The following is a 16856-nucleotide window of genomic DNA, read 5'->3' as shown; positions in this document are numbered from 1 at the left end:
ACTTTCCAGTTTTTGGCTCTCATAAATAAAGCTACTATAAAAGTTTGAGTACAAGTGTTTGTATGCACATACATTTTCATTTCTCTTAGGTAAATACCTAGAAGTGGAACTGGTAGGCAAAAGAGAAGCATATATTTACCTTTATAAGAAACCATCAAACTATCTTCCAAAGTGTCTGTAACATCTTGCATTTCTACTGGCAATATATAAGAGTTCTTAACCTACCCTTTGCTGAGATTTCAATTATATGCATGTTACACAGCTTGATATTGGTCCCAGAAGTCACTGAGACTCTGTTCATTTTTAATTCCAGTCCTTTTTCTCTCTACGCCTCATTTTTGATAGTTTCTATGTCTTCAACATTACTGGAATGATCTTTTCTCAATTTCTGTGAATTTTGGTCTTAATTCTAAGCTGGTGTAAGATGTCAATACACAAATACAGCTGACTGACCTGTTTTTCCTACCTCATTGTCTAACCTTCTGTAAATCCTATCCAGTGCATTTTTTCATTTCATACATACATTTTACATTTCTAGGTTTCCTTTGGGCTGTTTTTCCAAATTCCTTTTCTCATATCATGCTCAGGTTTTCCTGTACTTCCTTGAAAATGTAAAGCATATTTATAATAGCTCTTTTAATATTCTTATTTGCTAATTTCATCTTTTTTTTCATTTCTGGGCCGTTTCTATTGATTGATGTTTTCTCCAAGTAAGAGGTTTTACCTTTCTGCTTCTTTATGTGCCTAGTAATTTTTGATTGGATACAGGATATTGTGAATTTTATGATGTTGAGTTGCTCCATTTATTATATTCCTTTAAATACTGCTGAGTTTTTTTCTGGGATACAGTTCAGCTACTACTAAGAATCAGTTTGATTTTCTCAAGGCTTGCTTTTAAGCTTTTTTAGGGTGGGTCAGGGATGTTGCTCCCATTACTGAAGCAATATCGTTCCGAGGGCTTCACCTCAGGAGGTCTTTCTATTCTGAATAGTGGGAACACAAAATATTCTCAGCCCTGTGAGTTCTGAAAATTGTTTCACCTATTCCCTTTTGGTGGTTCTTTCCCTGGTCTTGGGTAGTTTCCTTGTATTCTGCACATATCAGTATTCAGCCAAAGACTTTAGATGATCCTTCTGTTCATAGCTCTCTCCCTGTGCAGCGCTCTCCTCTCTGTTATTCCACCCTACATATTCTAGCTACCTTGCCTCCCCAAATTGCAAATGCTCTCTCCTCAAGTTTGGGTTTCCTATTTCTGTACTTAAGCCTGGAAACTTTCTTCAAGCAGTAATCTGGAGCATCTTTAGTGTTCCCTTTGTTTCTTTCCCATTCCTAGGAATCACTGTCCTATGCTGGCTGTTGTCCAATGTCTCAAAACTGTTGTTTCATTTATTTTATCTGTTTTTCTAACAATTTAAGACAGAAGGGTAAATACAGTCCCTGTTATTCCACCACTAATGGCAGTTAAAGTCCTGTACATTCTTTTAATGTTTATCTGAAAGAATAAGATTTCATCATTTTGTTCATATTTAACTAGTAATGTAGAGATTTGAAATGAAGCTAACATGTAAACTTCATTTTGAACAATGGAAAGGATCAAATAAAAGAAGCTATGAAGGAATACTTTTTTAAGCCATAAAATACTATGACTCATAATCATGCACCAATACAGTCAATTACTATTAGAAAACAGAACAAAATACTACTAGGAACAATGCATCTAAATTAACAAAGTAGCCTAAAAAGCAATTTGGTCGTATTTTCAAAACTTTATTAAAACTCTTAATAAGCTATCCACAACCAGACTTCTGGCAACCTCATTAAAAGTCAAGAGATGGGCCAGGCGCACTGGCTCATGTCTGTAATCGCAGCATTTTGGGAGGCCAAGGTGGGTGGATCATCTGAAGTCAGGAGTTTGAGACCAGCCTGGCCAACATGGCGAAACTCCATCTCTACTAAAAATATAAAAATTAGCCGGGCGTGGTGGCAGGCGCCTGTAATCCCAGCTACTTGGGAGGCTGAGGCACAAGAATCACTTGAACCCGGCAGGTGGAGGTTGCAGTGAGCTGAGATTGCACCACTGCACTCCAGCCTGGGCAGCAACAGGGAAACTCTGTCTCAAAAAAAAAAAAAAAAAAAAAAAAATTGAGAGATGAATAATCATCCCCAAGACTCTAGTTGGCCAGTTTGCCTACTGCAAACTAAAGAAAATTCTAAGTGCTGTCACAGAACAGATGTTAAGAAATGTGGCAGGCTGGGTGCAGTGACTCACGGTTGTAATCCCAGCACTTTGGGAGGCCGAGGCAGGTCGATCACCTAAGGTCAGGAGTTCGAGACTACCCTGGCCAACATGGTGAAACGTTGTCTCTACTAAAAATACAAGAATTAGCTGGGCATGGTGGCCTGCACCTGTAATCCCAGCTACAGGGGAGGCTAAGGAAGGAGAATCACTTGAACCTGGGAGGTGGAGGTTGCAGTGAGCCAAGATTGCACATCTGCAACAGAACCAGACTCCACCTCAAAAAAAAAAAAAAAAAAAAAGAAGCTGGGTGTGGTGTCTCCCTCCTGTAATCCCAACTACTCAAGAGGCTGAGGTGAGAGGGCTGCTTTAGCCAAGGAGTTTGAGACCAGCCTGGGCAACACAGCACGATCCCATCTCAAAAAAAAAAAAAAAAAAAAAAAGAAATGTAGCAATGAATGAAGTGAAGTAGGTCTATCTGTAACATTATTTCTAACATATTATATCCTTGGATAAGTAATCTTTACCTCTCTAAGCCTCCATTTCTCTATCTAAGTGAAATTATTATTATTCCTAAAGAGCAGTTGTTTTGAGGAATAAAGAAGTTAAGAATAAATGCAATCTGTGAATTCTAAAACATTACACAGATTAGAAAGTTACCTTTGTGTTATTATTTCTCAAAAAGTAACAGGTTAGTGAACCTAAAGCAGAATCAATGTTCACAGTGATAATCATCTCTTCAAAGTAAATAATCTTAGATATAAGAATATACATTTCTCAGAGGTCTCAAAGTGACTTTCAATTGAATGGAAATAAATTCAACTATCAAAGATTTTTATTTTTATCCAAACTGGGTCTTAAGCAATTGAAGGTACTCCCTATTAACCTAGAATGGTTTACAGAATGATTCCTGTCTTAATTTCTGTCTTAATGCTAAGTTAGTATAAGATTTCAATGTGCAAATATACAAGACGGACCTGTAGCTATAGATGATTTTAGCGTTTCACAGTCAGATATTATATCAGAAGAGATGATGTTGATGAAAACAGTCTAATATAATGAGGCTGTGAAAGACTGAAGTTTTTCCAAAATACAGCCAGATTCTGCCATATCTAAGACACCATCGTTTTAAAAAATGTACCATTACTTTACATAGCAGTATAAAAGAATTAAAATGCTGCCAAATATTATGACATTTCATACAGAATTTCAGAAAAATCCCAGTTTTAAATAAAACGTGAAAAAATGGGTAACAAAATCTTCGTAATAATTATTTCAGATCATAAGGATTTGAAAAAGATAATGAAGGCAAGCACTGATAATACTTGCAAACAACTAAATTGGACAGGTATAAATAAATGAAATATCCTTGTGTTTCATCAAAGTACAAAATAAATACAGTATCCTACAGATATTGAGGACACATTGTTTTTTTTTTTTGAGACAGAGTTTCGCTCTGTCACCCAAGCTGGAGAGTAATGGCACGATCTTGGCTCACTGCAACCTCCACCTCCCAGGCTCAAGCGATCCTCCCATCTCAGCCTCCCAAGTAGATGGGACTATAGGTATATTCAACCATGCCCAGCTAATTTCTGTATGTTTTGTAGAGACAGGGTTTCACCATGTTGCCCAGGCTGATCCAGAATTCTTGGGCTCAAGTGATCCACCCACCTCAGGCTCCCAAAGTGCTGGGATTATAGGCAAAAGATAACGCGTCCAGCCAAGGACACATAAACTAAAACTCCTTGTAATTTAAAAAAAAAATTACCCTTCAAGAGCTTTCTAAAGAAACATACTCCTACTTCACCTGTTATGAACAGAGCACAAACCATTAAATGGATAACTAAGATTGTTACTATCTTTTAATAAATATTTAATAAAAAGCTATTTCATAATCAATGGCAAATATTTGGAAAGAGGAAAACTAATCTATTGCTAGAAAATAGCAGCAATCATTCTGCAGAAGATTAAGTGTCTGGTTATATTTTAACTGTCTTTTGCCTGCTCATATTATCCTTAGTGCATTAGGGCATTACCAAATAACCAATCAAATTGCCATTTACAAGTCAAGACAAGGAAAGCTATTTACAGATAGGCAATAAATCAGAAAATACATTTTCTTCAGAACTACTACTTCATAGCCACTGCTTCATACTCTTTTGTTAATGACCATGACATAGTTTGCTATATTTAATACTCTATATATATGATAGCTAAGAATGATATAATTTACATAACACAAGTGTCAGTTCTTGACAACCCTTGATTTTTAATTTCTCTACTTATGCACTTGATTAACAAGTCAACAGTCACTAATAACTGCAACTCATCATCTTAATGAAACAGTCACTAATAACTGCAATTCATCATCTTAATGATACTTATTTGGGTCTCTGAGATCACTCTTTATAATTAATATATAAGTGAATCCTTAAAACCTGATGCTTAACTATTCTGTTTCAGTCATAATTTAAGAGATAAACTTGGTAGCAGTTAGAAAAAGAATGGCTTATTCCAAAAAGTGGATAATTAACAGAAAGAATAAAGAGGGACAAGGAAAGGCAGGGAGGAGAGAAAATGATGTCAGAGCACCTCTTCAGTGAATACACATAACAGAGAAGTCCTTATTAACATTTTTCTTGATTTCATTAAGTAACATTCAAGAGCTGGATTAGAAGCCCTCTCCACGCAGAAAGTATCTAACATATTACAACTTTCCCAGATTCTAGAGTTCAATCAACTGCTAAATTAAAAATTGAGATCATTACAAAAAACCCACAAAATATTATCACATGCTGTATACCATGTGGAAAACATACACTCCAGTTAATTATTATTTAAAAGACATCTTTGCCTACCTATGAAACTTGTTAGTAAAGAAACCCACTTACTTGTCAAAGCTATATTGGGCCATTCGAGCAATAAAAGTTGCTTCTCCAACCACCTGAGCCATTCTTCCAAGAGCTTCCCCCGCTGCACAACGTAAGATGGGGTTTGGGTTGTCCAGAGGACCCATAACCAGTGTCAGGGCAGATTTACGAACTTCCTCAGGTCCTAAAGTACTTTTGTTTTCAGCTAAGCCCTACATTAAAAAAAAAAAAAAAAAAAAGACAGCAATTCATAATTCATTATTTATTTATTTATTTTTAAGGCAAGGTCTTGCTCCCTTGCCCAGGCTGGAGTGCAGTGGCACAATCACTGCTCACTACAGCCTCGACCTTCTGAGCTCAAGCAATCCTCCCAGCTCAGCCTCCTGAGTAGCTGGGACTATAGGCGCATGCCACCCTGCTGGGCTAATTTTTAAAAAGTTTTTGTAGAGACAGGATCTTACTAAGTTGCCCAGGCTGGTCTCAAACTCCTGAGCTCAAGCAATCCTCCTGCCTGAGCCTCCTAACGTGCTGGGATTACAGGCGCACCTGGCCTTGCAATTCATATTAAATAAAGGAAAAACACATGCTGCAATCTTTCTAAAATATACATACATCTTCATAAGTTATTTTCTTCAGCCAGTTTTCACATGTATATACTAATGTCTAGAATCTGTAACTGTTCAATTCACAGTAATTACTTTCCTAAATACGATTTCAGAACATGATCTATAACATAGCCATAGTCTGACTGGCCCTAAGAGACACTTGCGGGGAGTGTCTCTATTCAAAGACTAGTACTTAAAAGTTACTTCCATATATTAAGGACACTGTATTACTAAATCAACCATTATTTAACTGATTGAAATTTATCACTCTAAGGAAACATTCTCCTATTTCACCTGTTATGAAACAGAGCACAAACCATTAAATGGATTGGTTCTATCTTTTAAGAAATCTTTAACATAAAAATGATTTCAGAATCAATGGCAAATATTTGGGAAGAGGATATTTGGAAGAGTATTTCATATTCTTGATGAGTATGAAACTGAATAGTTTATATAAAAATTTCACAGAAGACAATTATATGACTTAAACAGTATAATCAACATACATCTAAAAACAAAATGAGGCGAGGCAGGGTGGCCTAGGCCTGTAATCCCAGACTTTGGGAGGCCAAGGTGGGGAGATCACGACGTCAGGAGATCAAGACCATCCTGGCCAACATGGTGAAACCCCATCTCTACTAAAAATACAAAAAAAATTAGCTGGGTATGGTTGCACATGCCTGTAATCCCAGCTACTCAGCAGACTTAGGCAGCAGAATCACTTGAACCCGGGAGGCAGAGATGAGACTGCAGTGAGCCAACATCACACCACTGCACTCCAGCCTGTCGACAGAGTGAGACTCCGTCTCCAAAAAAAATAAATAAACAAACAAATGAGGTGGCCGGGTGCAGTGGCTCATGCCTGTAATCCCAGCACTTTGGGAAGCTGAGGTGGGTAGATCATGAGGTCAGGAGATTGAGACCATCCTGGCCAACATGGTGAAACCCCGTCTCTGCTAAAAATACAAAAATTAGCTGGGCATGATGGCGCGTGCCTATAATCTCAGCTACTCGGGAGGCTGAGGCAGGAGAATCGCTTGAACCTGGGAGGTGGAAGTTGCAGTGAGCTGAGATCACGCCACTGCACTCCAGCCTGGCAACAGGGCGAAACTCCATCTCAAAAAAAAAAAAAAAAGGTAAAAATAGTAATTAGTAACTGAATGTTGAAGTAGTTTGTTCATCATATTAAATGTCACTCTCTTTGTTCTAGCTGTACTTACCATCTTGGAACTTTATTTATTTATTTGAGACCAAAAATCTATGTCACATTGCGTGGGGAAAATGTTAACTACAACAGAGGCATTAGCATATCTATGAAGAAAAGTGTAATCTGTACAGCAATATTACAGTTGGTTCACTATTCTCCCAATCACTGAAGGAGACCACGACCACCCCACTCCTTTTTTAAAAAACTCACAGGTCCAAATTAGTTGATGGTCTCTTCATAGAGTATATACTAATGGTTATATAAATGGTCCAAACGTGTATTTCTTCTTCTTCTTTTTTCCTTTTTTCTGAGACAGAGTCTTGCTCTGTCCCCCAGGCTGGAGTGCAATGGCATGATCTCGGCTCATTACAACCTCTGCCTCCCAGGTTCAAGTGATTCTCCTGCCTCAGCCTCCCCAGTAGCTGGGATTACAGGCACCTGACACCACGCCTGGCTAATTTTTGTATTTTTAGTAGAGATGGAGTTTCATCATGTTGGCCAGGCTGGTCTCAAACTCCTGACTTCAGGTGATCCCCCCGCCTCGGCCTCCTAAAGTGCTGGGATTACAGGCATAAGCCACCACGCCCAGCCCCAAACCTTTATTTCTATAATCAATGCCTATATATATCCTTTTTCCCTGATGTTTACAAAATATGACTTAAGCATGACCTAAGACATGTTCATGCAAACACATATTTGCTACCATTTTATTTTAAAATAAGCTTAGCACTGAATAATATAAAAAGTATTCAAACACTTTATGATAGAGTGCCTAGTATGATGCATGAATCCTGTGAGATAGGCAAAATATTTGTAACAGCGGTCCCCTCTTTTCCACAGGGGACACATTCCAAGGGCCACCTTGGATGTCCGAACCATGGGATTAGGAACCTGATTGCTGTCAATGGGAACTTGTTTCTGTTCACGCCTTCTACTCACAAACTTAATGCCTTTTCAATTTTAACTAGGCACTTATCACATACCATGGCCATGATTTTTGTAATTTGCGATGGGACAGCAAAACTAACACAAATTCCTTTTTCCTTCTTCACGATTTCCGACAGAAGATTTGTTCTTCCTGTAGATCTCAGCAACTTTGGCATATGGTATTATTTCTTGCCTTCTTAAGTTGAGAACTTTCTCTTCTTCACTTAAAGGAAGCACTTTACAGCTTCCCTTTGGCATATCCAAATTGCCAGAATCACTACTTTTGCACTTTGGGGCCAGTATGAAGTAAAATAAGGGTTATCTGAACATAGGTGCTGCCACACTGCAGCAGCCCATCTGATAACTGAGACAGATGGTGACCAAGCGACTAACAGACAGGTAGGGTAGAAAGTGTGGAATCACTGGACAAAGAGATGATTCTCATCCTAGGCAGGACAGGGCAAGATGGAACAGGACAGTACGAGATTTTATCATGCTACTCAGAATGTTGCACAATTGAAAACTTATAAATTATTTCGGGAAATTTCCATTTAATATTTTCAAACCACAGTTGACCATTGGTAATTGAAACTGCAGAAAACAAAACTGCAGATAAGGAAGGGACTACTGTATTCCTCTTCATACCTGTAGAAACTACAACTCAAAAAAGGTTAAAAAAGTTTAAAGAAATTACTCTGGACACAAACCTAGAGTAGCTTAATGAGAACGCAATCTCTAAATGCAACATTCTTTCAATTATGTAACACTGCCTCACATGATTTGTGGCCTAAACCACAGATCAAGCTTCAGCTCTATTTAGTTAACCTTCAGTAGAATATCAGATTTCATTCGTCAAACATCTTTGAAAATTCTGAAAGAATTTATTGGCACTTGTAAAATCTGAAGTTCAAATTGAAACATAAACTTGAACAACACTAAAATATAAAACATTTATTTAACTACACTGAGCCTAACATAAAGTTTCAAGCAATTTAACTAAGCTAACATAAAGGCACAGTTACCAAGTGATATACATATAAACATTATAATAATCTTGCTATGTCTGGCTTATTAAATGCATTAATTAAAAACTTATTTCAGAATAGTATGTATTAAACGTAAATACCTTTAGTGCACTAAGAACAGCAGTAAATATGTTAAGCTGCACAGCCTGCTGGCGGACACCTTTAGCTTGTTTAACACATTCAGCAAAGTGATCCAACATTTGCAATCTATAACAATAAAAAAAATCACATTAGTGACAAATTTTATTCCCATATGCCTCAAAAACAGATAAGAAGAGTACAAGTTAATTGTTTAGCAAATAATTCCCCATGCTATCTCTTTTCTATTTCATTCCCACAGCTAGTCCAAACCAGATCTCCTTCTCCCAAAATATTATATGGACATGCGGTTATTAAATGGAACAAGAAAAGAGTTTCAATTAACAAAATAAGGTCACAATTGTAGTGGTCTTCAACATTAACAGCACTGTCCAACAAAGCGCCTGGCATCTAGTAGACGCTCAAGGTTTCTTGTACAGATAACAATCATTAATTATGTATCTCCGTGGAAGATTTTTAAGTTAGAAAATTTTAAATGTAGTATAATTCTTTTTCCTTTTTTAAAAATACTCTTAGAATAGTACCTCATGTCCTAGCCTCAGAAGCTTTTGGGAAAGTTCAAAAAAGATTTAGCTTTGGCTAATTTTTTTAAATGTAAAAAACCAGAAGTGAATTGTTTTTTATATTAATAAAAAAGAATCAGTTTATAAAAAAAAAAAATCCATGGCCATCTTAGATGATTTCTCTCTCTCTTTTTTTTTTTTGAGATGGAGTTTCGCTCTTGTTGCCCAGGCTGGAGTGCAATGGCGCGATCTCGGCTCACCACAATCTCCACCTCCCAGGTTCAAGTGATTCTCCTGCCTCAGCCTCCCGAGTAGCATGCGCCACCACACCTGGCTAATTTTGTATTTTTAGTAGAGACCGGGTTTCTCCATGTTGGTCAGGCTGGTCTCGAACTCCCGACCTCAGGTGATCTGCCCACCTCAGCCTCCCAAAGTGCTGGGATTACAGGCGTGAGCCACTGTGCTCTGCATTTTTTTTTTTTTTTTTTTTTTGAGACTGAGTTTCGCTCTTGTTGCCCAGGCTGGAGTGCAATGGTGCAATCTTGCCTCCCTGCAACCTCTGCCTCCTGGGTTCATATGATTCTCCTGCCTCAGCCTCCCGAGTAGCTGGGACTACAGGTGTTCGCCACTACACCCAGCTAATTTTGTATTTTTAGTAGGGAAGGATTTTACCATGTTGGCCAGGCTGGTCTCAAACTCCTGACCTCACGTGATCTGCCCACCTTTGCCCCCCGAAGTGCTGGGATTACAGGTGTGAGCCACAAAGCCCGGCCCATTTCAGAAGATTTTGATAAAAAGAGAGTGAGAGAGCATTCTTCTAAAAAGAAATGATGTGAAACAAAGGAATCCAAGGAAGTTGGATTTAGTACTAAGACAATTATGACCTCAAGTTGGTAATAAAATCTCCCTGAGGTAGCTGTAAGGATTTAAAGCTCAATTTATACTAGTCTACAGGTCTCAGGTCAAAGCGTTATTCAAAACTCATATGAAGTTACAGATTCAGATGTACGTGTATACATGCACATTTTGATGTACTTTAAAAAACTTTTAAAAGTAAGTAAGTACCTTTTGTGCACTAAGAACAGCAGTAAATATATTAAACTGCACAGCCTGCTGGTTAAAAACCAAAGTAGGATCACTTCTTGCTTTTTACCTTTTTAATTTAACATTGTATCATGAGCATCTTCTATCAAAACACTGTCTCTACAAAAATGGACTTTCTATTATTTATTCACTTATCCTCCTACTGTTGAATATTTATGTTATTATATGTTTATATTTTTAATAGAATTTATTTATTTTATACTTCATCTTATTCTATAAAAGTGATCATATGAAATTGAGATAATCCTGGATTTCAGTTATAGCTTTCATAACTAGTTGTATAACCTTGGGTAAACCAAACTCTTAGATATGGATTTCCTTAAGATTTAAAACCAAAATGCTGAAATAGATGCTTTATAAGATTCTTCCACCTTTAACATCATTTAACATTTATGTGGCAACCAAATGTTCTTAAAGATATTTGGGTAAAGTTTCATATTTAAACTTTTTTCTCCTCAAATTAAAAAGCAATTAATCAAGTAACCTACATATTTAAAGATATCTTTTTTCTCCTCAAATTAAAAAGCAATTAATCAAGCAACCTACATATTAAAGACATTTTTTATTTTGTAATTTTTGTAGAGATGAGTGTCTCACTATGTTTCCCAGGCTGGTCTGAAACTCCTTGCCTCAAGCAATTCTCTTGCCTTAGCCTCCCAAAGCGCTGGGATTGCAGACATAAGCCACCACACCAGACCCAACAATACTTTAAAGTCATTTTAATTTTGTAAAGCTTTTAAGTTATCTTGATGGTCTTGTATTAATTCATTTCTGTTTTCCTTTTGGGAAAATCACAATATACAAACTGCCTACTAAAGCTAGGAATAGTGTCTGTGGATATAGAATATACCAAACCAAAATGCTTCTATTACAAAAAGAACCAATTATGTTAGTTTCCAAGTTCTAGACTTGAACCATCTCACAAACGTTATTAGGGAGTGGAATTTTCATCCATTTACTTCCTCAACAACAAAGTCAACAGGCTTAGCAAACTGATGTCCTTAATTAAAGATATAGTCAAAACCTATGTATGAACTATCAAACAAACTATTATAATGCATTTTTTTTGCCAACAGTTGTTATTCTAGCATATATAATGAAAATTTTGTTATAAAATACAGTCCACAATACAACAGATATCAGATGCTAGTACACAGGGTCAAATCTTACATAAAGTCTCAAATTATGTGCAATTTGCATGCAATTTTTTTATCATGTATGTGTCACTTACGTTAGTAAATCTGTAAGAGTACTGTTTAAGTATTATAATAACTCACTTTATTGCAGAGTTAACTGGGATGAGAAAATCTACTTTTTGTTTAATATAATATATATTTAACAAAAATTACCTGATTGACTTTATACTAACCGGTGTTTATAAGAAACATGAGGAAACACTACCCCAAAAAGGGCCACAGAAGCATCAATGACTGAGACTCCGAGAGGGAGGGGACCAGGTACTGCTTCTCCAGCAGGTATCCGTAAATAAATAGAGGAAGGATCATGCTCCAGAGCCCCACTTCCAGAGGCACTGTTTGGCTGGAGCTGCAAAAGAGTGAAATAAAAATTATTCAAAATCTACTTTAGGAAATCTACTTATTAAACATTGGGAATGAGGATTACAGCACAGGAGAAAGGAGAAAAGGCAACAAAAAAAGAATGATTGGATCCGAACATCAGAAAACAGACCAAAATGTAATTTGGTCATTAAAAAATCATCAGTAACACCTTATACAAATTTTAAGAAAAGCTTTATTCATTCGAAAACATGTTTACACCACCCACCTTATTGCGTGAACAATATACACAAGATCTTAATCCCACAAACAATTATTTTAAATGGGGCTTTAATCACTCTTTTTAAAAAGTACATAAGAAATAATGTATTCAGTGGGCAAAAGTTCTAAACCTTCAACCTACTAACTCATTCCTCTCCAACCTGTCACAAAACAAAACAAACTAAAACAAAACAAAATACCAATAACCAAAAAGCCAGTTAAAACTGATCTTTATCACAGCCACCACAAGGTATCTAAATACACAGAATATTAAATAAAGACAATTTGCCAAATTCTCACTCTTCCTGTTTAACTTTTTTCACTATCTACCACCAGGATGCCATCTTCAAGTGTCTAAGAACACTAAATGGGGATTAAAGCTTTCTATACGCTATTTTCTTTTTAAGTGACAATGTGTAATAGGACCATTGTTTCAGATTAAGTTAGTATTTCATTTCCCTCTATGGTTTATTACCTGGTCTTCAATTGATTTGTGATCAGTTTCCTGAAGCCAAGAACCAAGAAGAACACTATCATCATAATGGCAGAGGGATCTGAGGAGGGAAGTAGTTGTGTTGGCTGAGTTGTCAGTCAAAGTGAATTCTGCTACCAGTTCTCTAAGAAGTGCATTAAAAGATCCTAAAAAACAGAACTTCAGATCAGATTAAAAAGAATAATTTTTGTGAAAATTATAATCATTGCCCACGAAGAGCAGCAACATGTTCAACAGGAATAAAATAATTAAGTCTCTGTTCTCTTCTTTAAAAAAATCTGTATTTAAATGCTGGTTTTAATATACAATAATGGTACTTCCTTTCATATATTGTATTGTGTCTTTTAGCCCAAATTATTTAAAATAACCAAAAAACTCAAATAGAGCAAAGAGAGGCGGGTGCCATAGCATGCTTGTAGTCCCAGATACTCAGCAGGCTGAGGCAGGAGGATTGCTTGAGCCCAAGAGATTGAGACAAACCTCTGCAACACAGCAAGACCCTGTCTGAAAGACACACACAAACAAAGATACTTTATTTTAAATATATTAAATGTGATATGATTATTATTATTTATTGCCCAATAATGTACAATGAACCACAGCACACCAAAATTCTTTGGCATGATTATACTGGAAAGAAATCAATGGTTTATTTTACTATTAATATTTTACATAATATTTGATTTCTCCCTACAGATCCTCGAATTATTTGCTATATTACAATATATAGGAAGCATTTCAGTGTATTAATTAAAAGTGCACACTTTGAAGATAAACCAGCTAGATTTGAATCCAAGCTCTGCTACCTCTAAGTCTTGGGTAAGATAAGTTTCTTTAAGTCTCTCAATCTGAGATTCTTCATCTATAAAATAGGGCTAAAGGCCTCATAAGTTGCAATACAGTCAAAAAGCTAATACAAAAGGCTAAAAACGAGACCCAGAACACAGTAAGTAGTCAACAAGTATCAGCTACTCTACATGAAGAAAAATAAAATGGTGGCCTTCCTTTGCACAGTAAGTCAGTGGGAGAGCCTTTGTCAAGACTCTATAATATGGTGAAGAATTGTAAAGAAAAATTTTTATCAGATACCACAGATTTTTTAATTTACCTTCATAAGTTTTTGGAGGTAACAAAGCCAAGATATCATAAAGTCTTAAACGGACCATTGCAGCACTAGCTTTCAGATGAGCTCCATGGGCTTTCATTACAGATGGAATGCTAAAATATCAAAAACATAGTTGGTAATGGCTTACCAGAGTAAGTATAACTTATAAATTTTTTTTAGCAATGTATCAATGTACTGCCAAAGTACACTGATAAGTATACACTTTCATTTTAGCTTATGTTGTGATCTTCGCTGTAACAAAAACACTTTAAGATACAACTGTATTTCAATCCACACCATTGCTGTAATTTTTAAAGTTATATTACAAAAATAAAGTTTTATGTTTCCTAGATGATTCTAGAAGAAAGCACAAAATATGGCTGAGAAGTATATTATTAATATATAAAATAGGATGTGAACTTGTCTTAATCGCTTACTTACTGTGACATCATAGTCATGGCACATTCAATAGGGGTCATCAATTTTCGAATCACATCTTCAGTTAGTAGCTCAGGACAATGTGCAACAAAGCTCCTCATGGCTAGATAAAATGTTTAAAAAGATAGATTTGGAGTAGCTTTTCTGAACATGAATTAATTTATAAAATTGTATAAATATAAAGGCAGTTGTAATAATTATTATAACGTATAAGGTTCTGAAACCATGTCGAACCAAAAGAAAAACTTGCAACAACTACAAAGAAAAATCGTGGAAAAGGCTAGAAAAAAGGTGGATAGAAAAATGGAGGAAGAGAAGGTACTGGTTAGAGAGATTTCTGTGGGTGGAAATTCAGAGGACTACGATCCCACAGGAATTCAGATGACTACAAAGACTACATAAATGTATATGTGTATAAACAATGCCTTAAAATTTACATGAATTTTTTACATATATTAAATATATTTTTGCAACTTTTACAGATATATATGTGTATATATATGTGTGTATGTGTGTGTGTGTGTGTGTATATATATATATATATATATATATTTTTTTTTTTTTTGAGATGGAGTCTCACTCTGTCAACCAGGCTGGAGTGCAGTGGCAGAATCTCAGCTCACTGCAACCTCCACGTCCCAGGTTCAAGCAATTCTCCTGTCTCAATCTTCTGAGTAGCTGCGACTACAGGCAAGCACCAGCACACCTGGCTAATTTTTGTATCTTTAGTAGAGACAAGGTTTCACCATATTGGTCAGGCTGGTCTACAACTCCTGAGAGTGATCCACCTGCCTTGGCCTCCCAAAGTGCTGGGATTACAGGCATAAGCCACAGCACCCGGCCACTACATATATTTTTGCATTTTGAATTTTTACATATATTTGTGTAAATATATATGTATATAAACAAAAATGGTCCAGTGAGAAAAAAATATTTTTATTGGCCCCTTAGCAATAGAGCCTAGACTAAAACACCTCCTAGATGTGTGAGAGTAAAGGTGCCCCCTTGCCTGGCTGCCCTTGTGGTTAAACATGTATCTCTCTCCCAGTTTGGAAAAAGAAGTAGTTTTCACACTGAGATAAACCAAAAAAGAAATGGTACATCCAATGTCATTCTAGTTCTCAAACGAAACAAAACCTGAGCGTTTCCTGTAAGCTGTTAACTCCCAGACAAAAACAACTGTATCCGTTATTTTTGTAATGTTGATATCTGAAAAATATATGAAGGTTTGGAGATTTGATAAGGATGTGAAAAAACAGCTGTTTCTCCATTATGAAAAGACTAACTGCAAATGCCAATAACTTTGGTAATCCTGAGTTTCTTTTTCTTTAAATAGCTGTTGGGTATTTTTTTTTTTTTTTTACATGGTGACTCAGTGCTTCTTTGACAGGTAAGATAGCAACAAGTGGGAATAAGAGGCCTGGGTTCTAGTTCCTGTCTAACCACCAGGTCTAAACACTTTTTCAGAGTCTGGGTTTCATTTTTATTACAAAATTAGCAAACTGAAGTGGATCATTTATAAAGTTTCTATTTAAACCCAAAAGCCTATGAATTTATCATTACCTAGTAAAATAAAAAACTATAAAATAGTGATTTTTCTTTTACTTTACAAATATTTTAGTAATATCATAATATTGTGAAGCACAATCCTTTCAGTTCTTACCACATAGAGCTCCAGCACGACCTTCCAAAGTTACCTGCCAGGTAAAAGAATCGCCTCGGGCCTTCTCAGCTTCCAATTCCTTTAAGGAACGTGGGAAAACATTTCGCCACAATAACAACATCTTGGGCAGATGGTAACGAACGACAGATGGTCCTAGCCAAGAAAATGAGAATACAAAACCATGTGTATGTAACATACCTTACAAACAAGTGTCAAGCAAAATGAGCCCAACACAAACTTTATGTAATTTTAGAGATGAAAATAGAGTAAAATACTGATGTTTAACAATATCTGTTATTTCACTCTATTTTTATCTCTAAAATTACATTATTTTCAACCTTTATTCACTGATTAAAATATAGATCAAAGCATAATAAAATTCACCTTAAACTGTCAATATTTTTAGAATCCAAACATAAAATACACAAAAAGCAATTTTTAAAGGATAACCCAACTGTATTGAGAATGGTGGATTGCATATTATCAATAAAATATATCTGAGACACATTCTATGAGGTCTTTTTCATATACATATGTATATAAACAAATATACCCACTCACACACACATACAGATACATATTACTCAGTTTTGGGGGCAATTTATGTGGTTAATTTAGTTTCATGGAAAGGCAATATATTCAGACCTAGGAATCTATATTTACATTGCTAAAAAATTCATTTAACATACCACTGAACGTACTTAACATAAACTTCTGGAAATGAGTTGCAACTTTTTGTTTTCTTCAGAAAAGAAAAGTAGGTCAAAGTATAATTTCCAATAGATAGATGCTTAGATCTGTGT

The 16856-nt window shown here is 36.0% G+C and overlaps 1 protein-coding gene across 5 annotated transcripts in view; it reads right to left on the bottom strand.

Moving 5' to 3' along the window:
* The window catches only part of HEATR5B (HEAT repeat containing 5B), a 102875-nt gene that overhangs the window by 63051 nt on the left and 22968 nt on the right, over positions 1-16856 (bottom strand). For all 5 annotated transcript variants that reach the window (XM_063594627.1, XM_003817657.7, XM_008970903.5 and 2 more), the window contains 7 exons: positions 16054-16206; positions 14394-14493; positions 13956-14065; positions 12830-12993; positions 11946-12121; positions 8972-9077; positions 5128-5318 (listed from right to left, as the gene is read on the bottom strand). In XM_063594627.1, coding sequence (XP_063450697.1) covers positions 5128-5318; positions 8972-9077; positions 11946-12121; positions 12830-12993; positions 13956-14065; positions 14394-14493; positions 16054-16206 — 1000 coding nt within the window. The remainder of the gene's footprint in view (positions 1-5127; positions 5319-8971; positions 9078-11945; positions 12122-12829; positions 12994-13955; positions 14066-14393; positions 14494-16053; positions 16207-16856) is intronic.

The sequence above is a fragment of the Pan paniscus genome, chromosome 12 (genome assembly GCF_029289425.2).
Source record: "Pan paniscus chromosome 12, NHGRI_mPanPan1-v2.0_pri, whole genome shotgun sequence".
In the NCBI taxonomy this organism is placed as follows: domain Eukaryota; kingdom Metazoa; phylum Chordata; class Mammalia; order Primates; family Hominidae; genus Pan; species Pan paniscus.
Note: the sequence above shows the minus strand (reverse complement) of the source record. Positions and strands in the feature narration are given on the sequence as shown.